This window comes from Motacilla alba, chromosome 3 (assembly GCF_015832195.1).
Source record: "Motacilla alba alba isolate MOTALB_02 chromosome 3, Motacilla_alba_V1.0_pri, whole genome shotgun sequence".
Classification (NCBI taxonomy): Eukaryota; Metazoa; Chordata; class Aves; order Passeriformes; family Motacillidae; genus Motacilla; species Motacilla alba.
The window spans coordinates 85,984,907-86,005,404 of record NC_052018.1 but is presented as its reverse complement, the minus strand read 5'-3'; the positions used below and the strand labels follow the sequence as shown (position 1 = coordinate 86,005,404).

The 20,498-nt window shown below is 37.7% G+C and overlaps 1 protein-coding gene across 3 annotated transcripts in view; it reads right to left on the bottom strand.

Annotated features, from left to right (window-relative positions):
• Positions 1 to 20,498, bottom strand: part of BABAM2 (BRISC and BRCA1 A complex member 2) — a 161,758-nt gene that overhangs the window by 6,747 nt on the left and 134,513 nt on the right. For all 3 annotated transcript variants that reach the window (XM_038132577.1, XM_038132575.1, XM_038132576.1), the window contains one exon: positions 13,108 to 13,261. In XM_038132577.1, coding sequence (XP_037988505.1) covers positions 13,108 to 13,261 — 154 coding nt within the window. The remainder of the gene's footprint in view (positions 1 to 13,107; positions 13,262 to 20,498) is intronic.

Sequence of the window (20,498 nt, the reverse complement as noted above, 5' to 3'; positions counted from 1 at the left end):
CTGTAGTCATGGTGATCTCTGAATAGTTCTACTTAATCCTTCTAAGTCTTCTGGAGTAAGGTCTGCATTTAGTACCCCATTCTCCTCAGTAGTTGTCTATTGTCTGATTGTCCAGAAGGTAAATTGAGTTTGTTTGAATAATTCTGGGACTGAGGTAAGGACTGAATTGTATCCTGTCTAGCTGTGTCAGATACAACCAAGAATCCCAGGCATTTGTCCCAACTGCTGTCTACTTCTTTTAAAGGAATCCTCTAGGATTTACATCATTTTGCATCCCATACGTCTTTTCTGCTGTACCCTAGAAGAATTGCTTCAAGACATCTACAAGTTTCTTCAAATACACTGAATCCTGATAGAGCAACATCAACTGTATAGATGACTGATCTTCATAAATTAGCTAGAACAGCAATGTCCTCCCCGCTTTCAATTAAATTTGGTGAAAACAGGCATGAAGAAGGGTGTAGGTCAGAGTGAAGGACAACTGAGGCTTCTTGAGGTTTTTGACCTATTCCTTCCAGACTAGTATTATTATGCTGACATTTTGCAATAAAATCTTGTTATAGAAACTATTTCAACACTATAGACATATTAGAATTATAAAAGAGCTTCTCCAGGCTTTATCAACGTCACCTGATTACTCACTTTCTGAAGTACAAAGTATTTTTGCATGGATCATACATACATATGTAGTGTGCCTTTGTATTTTTGTGTTCCTGTTGAAACTTGTTTTGACACAGTGAAAACTGGTTTTGAAAATACTGAACACCTACAACAATACCTTCTGGATGCCAGATGAGAGGGTTTGTCCTCCTGTGACCGCACAGGCACATCCAGCCGATTTGGTTCCTGTAACCCCTAAAAATTCATCTCCTGAACAGAAGGTATTTACCATAACTTTCAAAACTTTCTAAGATTTCCTGTTTGTTTTTGACAGAACAAAATCAAAGATGCCAACCAGTCTTTTTTTACAGATATAAGTTTTCTTTCTAAATTCCTTTTGTCAGGAGCTACCTAATTCAACATGATTACCGCTAATTAACAAAAGAAACTTAAATTAATAAATTGGTGCATTAATTCCAACAGTGGGTATGTATTTAGGTCATATTCCAGATGACTGCTCATTATGTCCTTAACCCATGCTCATGCCCTCCTCCAGCACCTCTATGCCTTGCACTGAACAAGGGCTGAATACAAAAGTGTGGATATCTACTGAGAGCCCATTCTTTTAACAGGCCTCATGCCAACGTTTGAGGCGCAGCTTTTTCCTTTTAAACACAGACATAAGACATTTGAACCTCTTTGCTATTTTTACCATATATAATGCATTAAAAACATATTTCCATTGGGTGAACCATGTTGTCTATTTATTCATAGGCATTTCCACAGCACTCCTCACCAGGCTAAAGATACATGAGCACTCACAGCAAAGCTGAATCAGCCCATCTCCTGCTTTGGGGTAACTATGGGGTAACAGGAGAGTAACTCTACAGCAGACATTTTGCGACCCCTCTGTTAGGAGAAAATGATAGTTGTATCGTCTCCACATCTAAGATGTTACAAAAACTGAAGTGAGAAATAGTTCTCAGCACTCTAACTTTTGATTGCCTAACTGGAACTGGGCAGGCAGGCCCACAACAGGGCCAGGTGCCAAGTGGCAGAGGCTCAGGAGCTAATGAAAATCAGGACTATTACAGAATGCACAAAGTACTCAGGAGACAGCACCATTTCTAAATCACCACCATTCAAATCTGAACATCACAAAAACTTCTCCAAGCACAGCAGCAGAATGAAATAGGTACCTTCCAGGATTTCTTTCTCGCTTCAAATATACATAACGACACTTGGCATGTATTCACGTTTCTAAACTAAGCTTCTTGATGGTATGCTCTTTGGGATGTGGTTTAGAATTTCCTTACTAGGCAGCTTTATCTATAGCAAATATTTTGCTTTTATGTGAAACACAATGTCTACACAGTTCTCCATTTTATACATCTCCAGAACTGGTGATGCCAAGCAAACATCTGAAGTGTTTATACAACAGCAAGACAATAGTTCTTAAATTACTGCTACTGTAACTGGCTAAACATGCAAATGTACAAGGGAGTCAGTGCACAATACCATTATGCTGCTAGCAATTTTTTTCCTGTGTGCCAAAAAAAAAATAAATAAAAAAAGCATCACAATCCCTCTTCCTCTTCTAACATTTCTCTCTCTCTACCTCCTTTTATTGTGAATTACCCACAAGGAGATTAGTAAACTTTTTTTGCCTGTTTCTACCTGCCAGTCCTTGCAAGGCACTGACTGTGCAGCCAGGCTGATGGACAGACAGAACAGTAATCAAGCATCAAGAGATCTGGAGATCTGCTGTGGGCAGCCATCAAAATGCAAGTTTTTAAGAAATACAGTTGTTTTCAGCTCAGTTTAATATACTGCACAATAGAAACCTGTCTCCAAAATTACAAACAAACCAAAACTGTAACAGGAAATAGAAGTGGCAGAACTAGTGAAACCAAGTATATATCAGAAGTTTAAACATTAATATTCACTCACGTCCAAAAGCTGTTTTCTGTATTTTACTAACAATATCTTTTTCCTCCAGAAGTTCTTTCTGGAGTTACTGCTATTTCTGATTCAAGTCACACAGAAAGGTACAAAAAATGTTATATTTAGATATGTTTTTCAACAGTTTGCTGATTGCAGAATTAACAGGTAGCTTTAATCCATATGAAGCAAACAGAAATAAAAATTAAATTTTCATTTCATTTCCAAAAAACCTATGGTATAAACTGATTTTATAAATAAAGTGAAGAATTCAACATTGGTCTGCTGTAAAAATTAAGATGACTTTGCTGCCCAACTTACCATAAAGCAAAATGAATTTTGACAATCTGTTCAAAGCACGAAACAACCATAAATATAACAACCTGACTAAAAGCAAAATATAAAGGAAGGGAGTTCTAAGGAAATGCTGTGGAGCCAAGATTGCAGATCATCATGTAGGCTGGCAATTAATGTTTATTTTAAAGCAGCAGCATAAGTAGGGTTATCACTTCGTAAAAGATGCTAATTTTGATTCCAAGAATATATGTCCTCCAAATGCACGGACCTTTACTGACAATAACAGATAAAAATTACAGCTATTGGACATAATCAGTTCATATAGACCAAGGCCAGTAACTATGAAAGCAACTTTTTAAAACCATCTGGAACTCAAGACTCTGGTATTTTATGTCTCACAGATTTCTGATATAGATATTTAAAAATTTACAAAGGTGTATTGCACAGACACAGTGAATCTAAGTGTTCCAAAGCACACACAGAAAAATGAACTTCTCGTTTTGAAACGGTTTCATCAATGCCTTCTGCTTGCCAGTCAGTTCAAGAGATAAAACACTTCACTTCCTTCACCTTCTCCACAATGTACATAAATAGATGTGCTTCAGTCAGATGAAGGTTTGTGGTCTTAGATCATAGCAAATTTTGCTTCTGCTTTCTTAACTTCCATTTTCCCCACAGAGCAGTGGGTGTCTGTGAAGGGTGCATTGGAATATCTCGGTCACAGCATGGTCACTCTGTTTCCTTATCAGTGGATCATGAGAATGATATTCCAAGGCCATCATGGAAAAACTCAATCTTCATAGAGTCTTTTAAAATACATTGTTAACTTGCAGGAAATTTCCAGTCCTGTGAGCTACAGTATGATAAGTCTGCTCTATTTTTCCTAGTTGCTGAAGTGCCATAGCCATATTTTCCCTCTCCAGGTAAAGGCTAACTTCTTAAAGAGGTAGTGTTTATTCAAGGCACGCATTATTTCCTCTCATCTAGGCTATGCAAACGCACAATGAGCTCTGCTGTTGGAGAGCAATCATTTAACAAACTTTTTATTAGATTTGAAGGAGAGAGTCAATGTGAGATGAGATGCAACTAGGAACCTCTTCAAAGCCTAAAAGGCAGGGTAAAGAATGTGTGAAAGTAGTGATAAGTAGCAAGAGAAAGCAGAAAAGACTGGTCAAGAATACGTTGAGGAGTGAAGCTTGTAAGGAAAGACAAGTGTAGAGATTCAAGAAGAGAGGAGCTCACAGTAGTAATAATAGAATTTGAATGATCTTTAAGAGATTATTGAACCCCTTAATTGTAGTTCAGAGGCAGAAATGAAGAGTTACACCACAGATGCATCCATAACGAGTCTGACAACCAGCATCCCTGAAAACAAAGTTTGCTTGCAGGTGGAAGTACTGATTTCATCATGCCATCCGCTTTGCTTTGCCAGATTGCTTATCAACAGGGGCCGAAGGCAACATACCAAACCATAAAAGAAACCTCCTTGGATATTCATTAGGACAAACCAGTCAGAAGGAAACGGATGAGACGCCACACATCTGTGATTATATAAAACATATGAAAGCAGTTGTTTCTTTTTGCTATTCAAAGGATACATATTTGCTATTAGAAGTAAAAGTAAATGCTCAAAAGATTGGAGACCCATCCAAAGGGGAAAACCAGACAGAAATAAACCTTAATGCTAACAGGTAAAAACAGAATAAAACAAATACAAACATAATTCTAGGAACAAATTAACTGTCACCCTTGAAATAAACTCTTGTCAAACAATGCAAAATGTGGTCAAAAAGTAAAAAGAATACTCAGAAGAAATAAAGTCACAAAGAATAAATGAAATTAAGGTGCTTAAAAATGTTGCCATACCAGAATCTGGCCTTCCAAGAAATGTACCAAGAGACTCAACTCATACACATAAGTCAGCCAAAAAGGAAAGGAACAAATGAGCAAAACACAACCAAATCAGCAGCCCTAGATTACATTCACACCCAAGTTCCAGAGAAACTCAAGTGTGAGAAAGTTAAACTCTTAAGTAGCTTGTAACCTCCTGCTTAAAACTCCTTGGTACCAGAGAAGTGTGATGTCAATTAAAAAAAGGTCTGGAGGTCTGGGAGGATAGAAGGAGCTATGACTCAATGAATCTCATGTCCATACATTACAAATTAATAGAGACTGTTAACAGAAATGAGTATAAAAATTCACAAATAGTCCAAAATTAGTGGACTTGAAAAAATATGATATACTGGGTAGGAGCCAAACTTGTGCTTCTCAAGTCTCCTATTTTCTTAAGGTATCAAAACCACAGGGACAAGAAAAATTCAAGTGACACACACAGCTCAACTTGCCTACAGGTATTTGGGAAGGTTTTTCAAAGGCATAAACCCCCTGAATTACCACAGAAGGAGAAAAGATCCATGAGTGGATAAACAGCAGGCCAAGATACAAAGAAAAGGACAAGATGAATACCATTAGGGTGAAGTCACCTGAGAAGTGCACAGAAATGGGTGTTCTGACCCATGTTGTTCATATTCTTACATGATATGCAAAAGTGAGCAAAGGAAGATGGAAAGCTCTGTTAGTGTTAACAATTTAGTCAGGGAAGGAAAAATAAGGCACAATTATGAGGAACTGCAGATAGTTCTTACAGTACTAGGAGACTAGGAGATAACACACCAGGTGAAAAGTCAGTATTGACAAACATGAAAGAAGAAGTATGTGAGGAAAAAGACATAATTTTACTACCACAAAAAACACAGCCTCTGAAAAACAGATAGAAAGGAGATGTTGGTGCTAAAATGACACTGTAACTAGCCTTCATCTGTATGCAAAAAACAAAATCAGATGCTGTTTGAAGCAGAATAAAGAGTAAATCAGACAATATCATTATATCACCATATAAATGCATGGTGAATGCATCATGAGTAATGGAAAAGGAAACAGAAGGAAAATCACAGAAACAGTAAAGGGAGAAAGAAGTGGGACAAGGGCAGAAAGATGGAGAGGTTCTGGAGAAGGAAGGAGTGAGCAGAACAAGAGAAAAGGTGACAAAGGAGACGTGATGAGTATCATAAAACAAAGGTTATGGAGGGGATCAGTAGATTAACTATTTGCTGCCTCTCTTCATACAAGAAGTAGAGGGTAACAACAACTTGAGCTAGGAGGAGGCAGGAATGCAAAAAGCCAACAGAATTTGTTATTCACACCACACCTGTGTGATCCCTTGCCACAGAATTTTATGATGTTATGCTGTTGGTTCAAAAACCAAGCAAACAGAAGGAAAGCCAGGTAAGATTACTTAACAGAAATGTACCAGTACTGGATAAAGAAATCCTTGAGGATGGTAGAACATACAATGGAAATATGACTACATGCTCTGCATGCTTTTCTACAGGCACCCACTACTACCTATTGATACAGACATGATAGAGGGCTAAATGAATGCAGAGTTTTACCTAGCTTAATGGAACAATTATGAGTATTACTCAAAAGACAAGACTATGGAGCTCACTGTTTTTATGTAGCTGTTTATTTTGTAACTGATCAAGCAACAGTATTTATCCGAGCTATTAAATCTCAGCTCCTTCCAAACCCATTTATTTCTCTCTATCGTTTTCTTTTGAAAAAGGAAGGACATTTTTTTGTGCAAGTTCCTTCCTAACTGTAGTTTCGTGCTCTAATATAGAACTAGCAGCTTTCACAAATGTATAATGGAGTTCTCTAATAAAGCCAAATCAGACAGTGACTGTGTTTCACAGTATTTCTAGAACGCCACTTAATCCCAGTTATCCAAGAACCACCTACATTAAATTCTAACCTTTCATTCCTACAAAGCAGTTGTCTTCCAGCAAAGTGCTATTATACTCCACTTATACCATGCCAACTTCTCCAATCTCTTCTGTGCATTTCTCTTGTCAATGTTCGAGAATACATTTTTGCAGAAAGAATATTTACTATATATCAAAATGCACATATGTACAGTTCACACATATACAGAGTATCTATACAAAATCACAGGAAAACTAATTGCCTAACAGATTTTATTTCTATGCACTTCCTATAGCACCTATACTCCTCATCTTTAAATAGTTGTTTTTCTTTCCTACAGTCAAAGCTTTAATGAGAAGTGACCAGAAACAAATACCCAGGCCCTTCTGTCTTGGCTGAAATCCACATAATGCATGACAGCACTGAAGATCCCTGGCAGGCACCTGTCAGAAACTAACATACCATAACTTAAGAGTCAGACTTAATTATCCAGGGAGACATTTAAAGAAAACTACATGAAAAATATGACTCAAGAAGTGCAACTATCATGATATGTACTGTATTCTCTACTATATGCAGAAGAACTTTGTAAAAATAAAGGAATGTACTGGGAAAATTCTAACTGAAAATCCTATCTACTTCACCTGTTATATCTTACAATCAAAATAATTTTGTTATTAAGTTTTGCTGGTAAATCAACTGCAGAACACACTACAAGGACAAGTACAATCACTAAGTATTTTAACAAAATGTAGCTTTTTCCATTTTCCTTTCTATTGTTCCCATATAATTCTGATCAGCTGACACTCCCACAGAAAATCAGTTTTGATTTAATGGTGTATAAAATCAAATTAACTTCTTCGTAAGCGTCACACGTCTGGGTCGCCACATCTCTTCTCGTTATGGCTGTCACAGCGTATTGCCCCGTCTGTTCTGAGGAGCGGCCCACCAGCGGCAACAAAATGTCAGCTTCACTCCATTTCAGGCAAGGAAATCACTCCTGTTCAGTTTGTGATGCAAAACTATCAAAAAACAGAGCTAAACAAGCGACCCAGCTCACCACCTCAGCCTTTAGTTGTACCTATGCTGGCGTTCTTCCTCAGAAAGAATCCTCTGAGCCCTGCAAGTGTCTGAACATAGGCACACACACCTAGAGAAGAATGATGTCCCTGGCTTTTATACTTCTGTTCCTTGCTCTCATTTTTATGAATTTCATTTTAAGTTTAAAATAACATGCAACAGAGACAAAGACAGTCATGCAAAAAGCTTTGTGAAGTGAGTATATGTCTTGCAAATAAGTTAGTTTTTGGAAAACGGCTCTTTAAAGATGACTAATGTGCAGGAAAAATCACATAATACAGGCAAATACAACTTGATACTTTTACAAATAAGCAAAAAAACCCCCTTAAATATAACCCAAAGAATAAAAATAATATTTATTACCTTAATTACACCTATCAAGAAGTAAAGATATAAAAAGGGTGCAACATTTACATGTAAATTTTATAGTGAGATTCATGGTAGCTGGAACTCAAAAGTTTCATGAAAATTGTGAAAGTTGTTATTTTTTAAGAATTTGAAATATAGTAATAGATATTCAGCCTAAAATGTGAAAGAAATATGAATAATAATAAAAATGGATGAGTTGAAACTGGTTAATGTCAAAATACCAAAAAAAATCATTAGGGCACAGAAAATTTACTGACTAGAACAGCAAATCTTTGACATACTACAACTGACATGTCTAAACAGCAACACAACTGTCCCTTTTTCTTTTCAAATAGCCTTTTATTAGACTAAGAAATACAAAATTTGAATCTGTAAATGTAATCACAGAATCACAGAACTGTTAAGGTTGGAAAAGACCTTCAAGTTCATCGAGTCCAACGATTAACCCATCACTGCCAAGCCCAACACTAAACCATGTCCTAACTGCCACATCCACACACCTTTGAAATACCTCAAAGGGGGTGTGTGACTTCATTACCTCCTGGGCAGCCTGGCTTTACAAACTTTTTGGGGAAGAAATTTTTCTAAATACCCAAACCAGACGTCTCCAGGCACAACGTGCAGCCATTTGCTCTTGTTACCTGGGAGAAGAGGCCAATCCCCACCTGGCTACACCCCCCTTTCAGGCAGCTGTGGAGAGTGACAATGTCACCCCTGAGACTCCTTTCCTCCAGCCTAAACACTCCCAGCTCACTCAGCCATGCCTCACAGCACTTGTGCTCCAGACTCTTCACCAGCTCCACTGCCCTTCTCTGCACATGCTCCAGCACCTCAAGGTCTTTCTTGTAGTGGGGGCCTCAATCATACACATGACGACATCATCTAATTTGCTGATACTCAAGATGAAGGTATGGCTGAGGCTGGCCCAGTTCACCAGCCTGACACTTCCTAACCATGGCACTCTTGTGCTGAGCACAAATCGAAGCTGCAGCCGTGGCTTGCACAAGATGCACCTGCATATAATCTGAAGATGCACTTGACCTCATGGCAGAGCAACAGCCAATATAAATTTGAGAGCACTTGAGCCCTTTGAAGCTTTCACCCTCTGAATGCCCTAAGGGATATATAAAATTTACACCACATTCGGCAAACACTGAATGGTCAGGGATAACATTGTCATTCAGAAACCTGTTTTATCAGCCAGCTTGGAAAAAAAAAAGAGAATACAAACCCTTGAAACAACTTCTTATTGTGATACCAGTTTTCCATGCTCCTACTATTTTTAATGATGAGTAGGTGGATTTATGTAGGATAAAAGAATAAACTGAGTTTTAACTTGCTCACTCCTGAAGTATAAGTCTACAGAGTAGCGCTGGGTCAGACAGAAATTCGGCCAGAGTGCATCTAAGAACTGAATTTCATTTGTATAAACAAACAAGCTTTATTTACAGTATTCCTTCAAAAAATCCCAGGCTTCAAGTCAGCACGTTCTTTAAAGACTCCATTTATGTACACTTGAATGCCTATTTAAGCAAAAAGACAAGAAAGCTTTCCCATGGAAACTGCACAGAGATGTTTTACTTCACACGTACACCACAAACAAGGCTGCTAACTTTCCATAATTTACTGTATTTTCTTAGGCTTCCCATTGTATTTTAGGACCACAACTTTTGGAGAAGCTGCTTACGCAGGAGGCCACAGACATATAAATAAATGACCTACAAGAGGCAAAGCCTGAGATACCAACTGAGAGGAAATGGCATCTCAGCAGCTTGTAAGAAAATTTTAATGTTATTGGTTTCCCTGTTTCTAGCTGGAGGAACAGGTTAAAATTTTGTGCTAGCTGAGAAACAAGCAATCTGGAGGCAATTGAAATCACATTATTAAATCAGGACTTGATTCATCCTTCAGAATTAAATAAAGCCAGAGGGCAACCCCTGGGCTAAGACAATAGCAAGCTTCAGTTACCAGATGCTATCTCTCAGTGAGGAATCTAAATCAGTGGGCTGCTATGGAGCCCAGTGATTTTAAAATCTGCCCAAGAGGACACAGAAAAGAGGCTTGACTTCACGGACTTTATCAGACAGATATAAATTGCTCCAATAACTTCAGGAAGAACATGGGCAGTTTTTCTCTCTGAATAAAAAAGATCCAGCTAAAGTGATACTCTGATATGAGAATTTGCCTTTTAGATTTAGGTGATATGTCTCTAGGTGTGAATGCATACAATCTACTTTTATATGTATGCGTTTTAGAGAACTAATTTTGCTCCTGCCTATAGTTACTACTGATTGTCTCAAGGCTACAGCAAAGGGTTAAGTCCTAACTTCAAAAGAGATGCCTACTTATGCTGGGGGCCACAGAGATAAGCAAGGATACCAAGACTTTCAAGTTTAGTTGAAGGAACTGGATGGGCTCATCTGTTTGGAAAAAAAATCAGCAACCCACACCAAAACAACCTTGGGAGAAGGCTGGGCACAGAATCAAAGTCCCTTTGGAATGAACTTATGACAGCTCTGCCCATGAATAAACAGGCTGAGTTGCTGAAAACAGAGACAGGGCTTGCCAAAATTGAGGATGAGGAAAGCTGTGACTGATGCCATTTCAAACTTGATGATGCTCCTACAGTTGGTGCAAGAGCTAGCAAAAGCTATCCTTGATGGTGTCTTTAGCCCCAGTGAGGAAGATAGATTGATCCCTGAAGTCTGAAAAGAAGGGTGGAGAACTTGGTCAGATACTGGAATATCAAGTGGGAGATCCTACAGCCCTAGAGCAATGGACAGGAAGATAAACAGAGATGTTTTGTCTCAAAGAATGCTGAGCACTTGGGAGACAATTTTGCTAAGAGGGAAAAAGACTATATATAAGCAAAACCTAATTGACAGTATTTAGAAACACAAACAAGTGGTCTCTGATTTAACTAGGGCTAAATTTACTTCAGCAGAGCAGAATGACATTGTTTCTGGAGGGTAAATCATGTATTCTTTTTTTCCCTGTTTTTATTTGGGAAATTTTCATGTGTTGTTTGAACTAATACGTCTCATTAGAATGCTTTCCCACATATCAACATATATTCCCATATACTTGGTCCATAACATGTGTGTGGTAAAAATTAAGTAGAATAAGAAGTTATTTGATTATGTCAAAACATACGAAACTATTCTAAGAAGGCCTAGCAAATATTTTAAACACTGTTTACATAAGATGCTCCATTGTGTTAAAAATCTTTCTTAAAATACGCTCACATGTATCATAACATCATATTTTTCTTGATCCAGATTTATTTATGGTACCTACTCAGGAATCACTAGCTGTTCCTGCAAGCGAAGCGCTTTTAAGTGGAGCAGTTTCTGTCTCTGTGCAGCTCAGTGATTGCTATTTCAGACATTTCAGCACGCTGTCTTCCCCCGCTCCTCATCATCCCTCTCATATTACGCAGCCAGTGTAAAACTTCAATGCAGAGGCTCGAACGTAAGAGGGAATAACCTCACCAAACGTACATGTGATAGCAAGTGTACACATTTAGTGCTTTTAAAGAGAACTGTTGTAATACTTCTAAATTTCAAGTGCAGGGCAGTGAAGTCCATTTGTATACACCCACTCATAAGCGAATGTACTTAGCAGACAGCACATAGGTACTTGTAAGCTTTCAGCTACAAAAGAAATGCATTTTGTAGTATGGTCATAAAAAAAGCCATAGTAATGCTTCCAGTTATTGTTCTTCTTGGCTTTTTTTTTTAGTAAACAAAATACTCATCCTGCTAGAGAAAAGAAGAAAGTCCGTACACACGAAAAAATCGTAGTTGATTAAGAAATGGTGCCCCTATAAACAATATGGTGGCAAAACCAAATACTACCTAAAAAAATTTTATTACAATGCATATTAAAACTCCAAATCAAATATTACTTGAAGTTTTCCACAGAATTTAAATTAGTATAAAAATCTACAAATGCATCAGTCAATTGTTGTTTGCTTCCATTATTTCCAAATTACAGTCTCTGACCATGCCACTCATTTGATTTACTCAGCTTGAACTATTTTTGTTTCAACTCTTCTTTATGCATATTTGCTGATTTAATTTAATCTTCTGACTGTCATTCAAAATGTTCATCCCAATACGCCTTGTGATTTATGCAGTTTGATGCTTTTACATGCTGAACAACTGATAATCAGCCTGCTTAAATCTCTCGCTGTTCTAACATTTTTACACTTTGCAAAATTAAAACACTGCAGCAAGCCTGCTGCCTTACTCTCCCCATTCAGGTAAAATCTCTTCTGCTTCATGAGAAGACAGGGACAATAGCTAGCTTTGGGGACACCACTGCCTATGGCAGCTTGCCCTTGCAACAGAACCTCTCTGTGAGGCTGCCCTGTCATCATTAACTAAAGGGGTTGGGGTACACAGACTGAAATGATCTCTCCTCAGCCCAAAACAAGGGCTTGCAGAAAAAATACAGAGGAAGGAGACAGCAATTATCTGTTTCCATCCAACAAAAAAAAAGCAATAAAGCAAGGGATATTCAGATTTTCAGATAACTTTCTCAAGATCTCATAGAGCTGCCTCCTATGCTGGAATGGTGGTTTGCTCTACCTCCTGTTCTTCCATGCCTTTTCATTACAGCCTAATTCCAGATCTTTCAGGTTTTTCTTCCTTGCTCTCTCCATCTCACATGCTTCCCTTCAGGGTCCCCTCAACACCCACACAACCCCAGGGAGTTACCTGACTGACTGCCACCATGCAGGTTCCTCCTGCTGGGGGCTATCTCATCTACTTAGGCTGGAAGTTCTCTGGAGCAGAGACTGTCACCACTCCGTGCCATACAAAGCCTGGCAGAAAGAGCCTTCTTTTGTTCAGTCCTCTGGCACTAATGCAATAAGCATGATTAGTAAGTACCTGTCTACACTCATCTACGGGAACACCAGGACTGTATGAGAACAGGAACAGGTTCAGCTGTTGTAACACTGAAAATGCACAGTTACGTCCATGAAATTTCTACCCACCAAAGACCATGAAACAAATGGAATGCTTAGTAGGAAACAGCAATCTGACTTACTTTGCTCTCTTGGCCATTTCATTGCCATCCCACCGGGGGCTGTATGGGTAATTCTTCTGGGCCTGGGAGTACAGCTGGCCACTGTTAGTGAAGTGGTAGACGGACTGAAATGTTAGGGTTGGTTGGTCTCGAGGAAAGTAGAGGGGTAGGTCAACTGCAATTCAAAAGGAAAAGAAGAGTTATAAAAATATGCTAGTGTATTTTTTCCTTTTTGCTTATTGGGAATATATCAGACCATTCTATTGGTTTAAAGGTGTCAGAAAAGGAGAAAGTGATGGTTAGTTCTAAAACATCCTTTTGCATTTCTTATAAGTAATGATTCCAACCTATTGCTGTATGGGACACTTTGCTTTACCAAAACACTTTTATAAAGTATATGATTTTAAAAAAGTTTAGCTAGAGTATTGCTATGTTAATCATAAAATCTCCACCAGGATTATTTAGTTATTAAAAAAATCACTTTTATAGTGAAATCTTCCCTTTCAAAAATTCACAAAATACATTCTGTTTTGCTTTCCATTAAAAAACCAAATTTATCTTTATCTGCTTTAACCAATATATTTTAGTGTCCTCATGGACATCAAAAGCATTATCATCCTCATTTCACAGCTGTCTGTGTCCTAAAGCAGCCAAATGAGTTGATATAGAATGTAGAAAGATTCAGTCATATGAGCTGGAAAAGATTTCAACTTGCTGTCATTTGCTAGACAAGAAAACACCCACAAAACTAAAAACACATCACAAAGTCATTATTACTCAAAATATCCCACTAAAAATAAAAATCAGAACCTCTTAGTTCCCTTTGCTTATCACTGTCTCATGATCAGCTAGGTCTGGTGAACATTAAAATAGTCTACAACAGTTAGAAACTGTGTATGTTTTCATGGTCAGAACTAGTTTTTAACTTAACTTTTTCATTGTTAGAATTATAGTTGGCATTTTCTTGGTCTATTTCTTATTTCAGGAGGCTTCAGAAATCTGCAGTTAAACTGAATTATGACAACAGACTTGAATTACTAATATTAAATGTCTAATCTAACACCCAAATTAACAGAAGAATGGTAATTTCTTTTAAAGGTGTAGGCTTCATTTATAAAGCACCTAAAACCATACTTTTTTATATCCTCCAAATGACATTTTTTATATTCTGTACAGTGAAAGAACACTGCAATGGAATTGTATTTTAAATACTTCCAGAGATTCCAGCACTTCCTGTGAAATCTCTGCTAAGAGACTGAGAAATCAGTGTAAGACAGGTTTTATTTTCCAAATTCCACGCTATCATCCTGCTAGTTCCTTCATTTTTCGGTTTATCTAACCACATCTAAATACTCAGATGTCGATCAGCTACACCGTTTCTCCCTTTGCTCGAAAGGACCCTCCAAGCTCTAGGAGTAAAGGCATTTATAGCCATGAAGCACGCTAAATCAAATGTGCTATTGCAGCCACAGTCCCAAAATACAACAAATCCTCCCGTGGAGGACAGCACCGGCTCAGTTCATGACCCAGAGTCTGAGCCACACGTGACAACTCCCGGAGCCCGGGTGACTCAGCCCACACAGCAGCTTCCAGCAGATATTTAAGCAGTAATGACATGGGCAGAGTTCTGCTAATTTGAGGGCAGATCACTGCTCTAACAAAGGTTAGATTCAAAGATTGCTCTGTCAAATTCCTCTTTATAATGCGATTACTAAATAACAACCCTGAAAAACATTGGTGTAACCTGGCCATTTATCAGCAAGCACGCTGTCTCCTCCCCTCACAAACGATGCGTGTGCCTCGGTCTCTGAAGGACTCAATCATGGAAAAGGGTAAAGAATCAAGAAGACTGATTCTCTATTTTAATCTTATAAATATAATACTTCAGCTCTGAGTGCCTAAACTGTTTCTCTAGTGTATCTTTTTCATTCTTAAGTACCAACTCCTTAAGAGAAACTAAGTTTGTATACATTTGTATTTTATCACTTATTTTATTTGTGCGAGAGGAATAACAAACTTTAACAAAGCATTCAAATAATAATTTAGTCCTTGTACTCGACTTTTTAGTTGAGAATTTCTAACTTCCATTAACTTCCCCTTCAAAATTGCCATCTACATAACACATGCAAGCAGCAATAGTTTTTTTCCCCTGTTACCTACAACCAAAGGTGGGATCTCAGGGCAAAGTACCTAGCACTAGAAATGCTGTTTAAAATGGATAATCAAGGCAGTGCTCTCACTACAGTGACACCTGCATTTGTTACGACAAGGTACCACCAAAATATATTCTATTAACAAAAATCTGTATAGGAATATTTAGGAATTACTTACATTATAAACTGATCACATAAATCAGTAGATTCAAAACTGTGCATCCCACATCTCGAGAGCAGCAGTATTACCCTGAACTACAAGTAGAGTTTTGAAAAACTTAAACTGCCTTTGATTTATAATAATACTCTTCACCTGAAATCGCCAAACTTCCAGGTTTCTAACCCAAGTGTTTCCTTAATACAAGGTGTGGATGAGTCCAGACCAAGTAAAAAAACCTGTCCCTAATTCTGGAACACAACCACACCTAAAAGGCCAGTAAACAGGAAATAGCCTTGAGTTTAAAGTGTTATACATATCTCAAGGTAGCCAGCTATTATTTCAGCAATAGGAAAGGAAGGCAAGAACTTGCTTCCGTCCCAGTGGATGCCCGTGCATTGACACTGTTGGTGCACAGAATGAAAAAATAAGCAAATACCACTGCTAATTAATTCTGGCAAGGTGTGTTGGACACAAAAGGTCAAATTCTGCTCACAATCACACATGGCTTGCTAAAGAAAATTCTTCTTTTTACCTGATCATGTGTAGGCAGTCTGACTCTCAATCTGTACATTAATACAAAATCAGATCTGCCTTCATGCAATATCTAAGATGACAAAGGTGTTACTGTAATTACATGCAAGACAACCATTCACACTTTGCCATGAAAAATACATCACAGTTAAGAACAACACATCAGCTTTGTAAATTAACACCTGAACTAGGCAAACTGTAAAAGCCTGTGTTGGTTTGGCATGCCAGTTACCTAAGAACTACAAAAACGTATTCATGTTGAATACAAGTACTATTCCCAAATAACAGCTGACTCACAAAGTACCCTGGTGATATGTCTGCAGAAAATAAGCAGATGACTCATGTCTGTAAATTCCTGAAAGTACCAATAGACCCCTTGCTTAGTCATCTTTTGCTTGGATGCTGGGTTCATGAGCTCTGTAAACTATAATGAGAGATCTAGCTCTTAGTAGGACTCTCTCTCCCTTTTTTCCTCTCTTCTAAACAGTGCAAATTATCTCCCTAAAAATAACTTCATCTGCGTAAGTGAGTCACTTCAACTAGCAAGCTTATACAAGTCATGCAGTTAAGCAGTAATATTTGGTTATGAAGGTAAAAATGCTGCTGTCAAACTCAAGATTTAAAATGAAAATTATGTCAGAGGAAGTCCCATTTACCCCTTCTCTCACAGAAATAGAAACATTTCCTTTGGAAAATTTAAACAATTAGCTCATTCAGGAAAGTAAAGCTTTTTAATTTAGTTCCATGCTCAAAGTAATTTAAATTTGATGATTTCTTACTTTGGCTCTCCTAAGCATCATACTGTTAATGTAAGAGGAACTTCAAGAAGCAGACCGGAGAAGGAATCCAGTAAAACATTGCTTTCTCCTACATTACAATTTACAGATCATTCTTTAAAAGTAAAATCTTAGACAGCCATAGAGTGGGGAAAATAATGTCTTTATGCAAGCACTACATGAGCAGAACTTGGAGGGCTGTTTATGGGTAATTAAGCATTGAGTAAATTCTTCACTGATTGAACCCTAATTTTCCCACACAGTTCATAAGAAAGCAAAAGAAAAAGGACTTGCTTGTTGAGAATGAGTCATGTTGTAAAGAAACTTAATTACAGTTTATAAATAGTTGAAGTTGCTCTCTTTTTGAAACATAAGAAACTATCTAGAAGTAACACACAAATTTGCTTCTCTTGACTTAGTATTTAATGCATACATATATATTCAAAACAGAGTAATCTTAAAGCCAAAATCTTGGTTTATTAATAACTAACAAACTGTGCACTGCATCTGTAAGGTTGAATTGTTTATTTTCTTAAAAAATGGCAATCTGAGGCCTGGAACAGGTTACCTAGTTTGTTAAGCTTATGTCAACAACTACAGAGTTGATTTTGACTATCCTAACTTTAAAATAATATCTTTAGCATTTAATTTTATTACTTGTTCAACAGGATATGAAAGATGGAAGGAATGTCTCAGAAAAAGCATGTACCAGTGCTGCTACAGATTTTCTGAAGGAAAAATGCTCAGAAGAAAAGGGCAGGTTTACCACAGTCCCCTCCTTTCCACCTTTAAGCACTGGAGAATAGGAAAACAAAACCATGCTTGAAATGCATGGTGACCATTAATATATTTCAAAGCCCTTAGACAGTAACATTTAAAAAATTTTCCATATACTGTTCTAGGGAAATGTTCCATTCCCTGTTCTAGGGAAAAGGTTTATTTATCCTTTGTGTGGCACTGGATAAATCCAGATAATTGTTTTCACAAAAGCCAACATTTACTCACTGAATTCATCATTTAAATCCTTGGATGCTGCCATACTGGTTATCTTACTAACCTTTGGGATGCTTGATTCTGCAGCAGTTTATTGCACCTGAAATTTGTTTTGCACTCATGAACACTGAGTGATCTGGATATTTTATTGTTGAGATTTCTACTTTGACAAGATTTTATGGCCTGCACAACCTTAGTTCAATCCGTACTAGCTTTATGGAGCTGCCTTCAAACAGAAGATAACACAGTGTTTCCAGTTCTCAACAGTCCTAGGCTGCACAGAGCTGGCCAAAGGAGACACTGTTCTGGCTTCTCCCATCTGACAGACCCTCTCCATCTGCATTTATTTACTGCACAACACTGAAGTCTTGCTCCAATTAAATGTGTTCATTTCTGCATGAGCTTTACGATGTGATGATTCTAATCATCATAAGAATGATGTTAGCTACGTAAAATATTTAAAAAATGGTTTTACAGCACATTCCTGAGTTGAGACGTTCTTTAGGGATTCCAGATCAGGAATGAAGGAACAAGGAAAGAACAGTCAACCTGCCTGCTGATGCTAAGTACCAGCCTGTGGGATGCAATTCTTCTGAGACTTACTAGTAGAAAATACTTTATATAGCCAAGCACAAGTCCTTCAAATGCTGACTGCCATAGTACATACTTCATAATCCACGATTACTCGACATGTGAGAGGTTTTGTTACAATAATTTCACCAGAAAACCAAGAAGGATATGCCAAACTCAAATCTCCAGGGAACACTGAAGAACCTCAGCCTGATACTAGCCGTTCTCTTCCCAAACTTCCCTGACTCACTCCTTGCTTATCATCCAGCTTTGGCGAGAGACTGCCTCTGCACTCAAGTACTTCTGATGAAGTAAGTAATGGAAACAGGAAACACATATTCTAGGATCCAGAACTGCATTTCTGTCTCCTATTAGTACATATTCATCATCTTTCTGCCTGTTCTTTTTTTGGTTCACTGAATTTCACATTCTCTCTGCCTTACTTGCAATTGAGCTCACACTGCCGGGAAAAACAGTGGATTTGAAGGCATGGCTTCAAACTGAAAAGCTCGTTGAAGTCAGAGCTCTGCAGTTTTCCTGTGACAATGTGGATGAGACCCATGTGAATTTTCAGTGCAACTCCATGGCAATACATATACCATATCACTTACACATCTCTCAAGCCCTATTTTAAAAGAAAATTTATACAGGATTTTTTGACATGACTTCTCCTATGAGACAGGTGATTCAGACAGCCTGTACAACGGGTGAAAAATCTTCACCTAACCTAAAGGAAAAACAGCTTTCTTCAGTTTTTAGATAAAAAATTCCAGTGCAGAAGGCCTTTCAGGATTCGTATTGATCATGGTTCCTTATGGAGAAGCCTGAATAGATTTAGCCACAAGCATTCTGGGGGTTGTAGTGTCTAGCACAAAGCTCCACAGGGCAGGATTTTAGGCTACTTTGCCTAGTGAATCTTTCCTGGACTTGTGTGTGCTGAAGGCCTTTGACCTACATTCTACTGGCAAAAAATGAAAGGGGAAACTTGGCTTAAAATACACAAAAATTACTGAACGCCACAGCTATCCTGCTTTGGTGTGTGATGATTTATTCTTGCAGGAATGAGAAAGCAAGGATGACAAATAACATATCAATGGCATTAGTGTGGGACTTTAGGTCAACGGAGCGCAGTCACAGCAATTTGAATTTGTTAAATATTATTAGGGCTGACATCCCTTCTGGAGAAAAAAGAAGTTTTTTGCAGGAAGATGCTATTTTGAAATCAACATTTCAAAATTTCAAATCTGAAAGGAAAAGCTGTTTATGGAATTTTAGCTGAGACACTTACGGCATTCTGGGTGTGTTGGTAATCACAGCTGGTTTTGAAATAATTAGGTCTGCCCTTGCTATGGGAAATATCCACCCCATTGGCAAAGTCAACACTAGTATACTAAATGAGTAAGATGACTTATGTACGAAATACTTTCAAATAAATACTACAGAAATACAAGTAAATACTCCAAAAAAAAGAGGAACAACTATTTCATTAACAGAATATAGAATACTAAACAATAAAAGACAAACCACTGTAGGCAAAATGGAAACAAGGAATTGTGATGGATTAAACTATTCTGACACATTACAGAGTAGATTTTTTTAAATTAGCTTTCTTTGTTTTGGTTTGTTAGTTGGTTTTGTCTGGTTGGGTCTCTTAAAATATAATGTAACCCATTTTTATTTGAGGAGGGCTGCATGACATTTCTGTATTGACCTTGTGGTTCTCCTTCCACTGATAGTGGGAACTATAATACAATCTAGGCACCAGTGGCAACTAGATTTACGATTACAATTGTTTTGATTTTCTTTCAACATAGGCATATTGCATGGTTGTAAAAATACCCCATGTCTTTGTTGTAACCTGCAACTTTTTTTTTTAAGTACTCCATCCTTCATACAAACCAGCATTTTTTAAAAAAGTGCTAAAAATATTTTGAATGACTGAAGTTACAGTCATGTGCTGCAGACAGAGTATCTAACTACTGGTTTAGTTTTACAGAGGAACTAAGTAACTGATCAAATCAAGATATTCTTCAAGCAGTTTCCAGCTATGTGGTCCAAGACCATGCTATAGAACTATAACTTAATCTGGAAACAGCTTTATGACATCTTCTTGCTTTTGAGTGTCATTGCTCACCCCACCTATGTCATACTCTTATTGGATTTCTCTTATTGGACAGCAAGACTGGACTACCGCCTAAAAATATCCTGCAGTATCTCACAATCCTATAT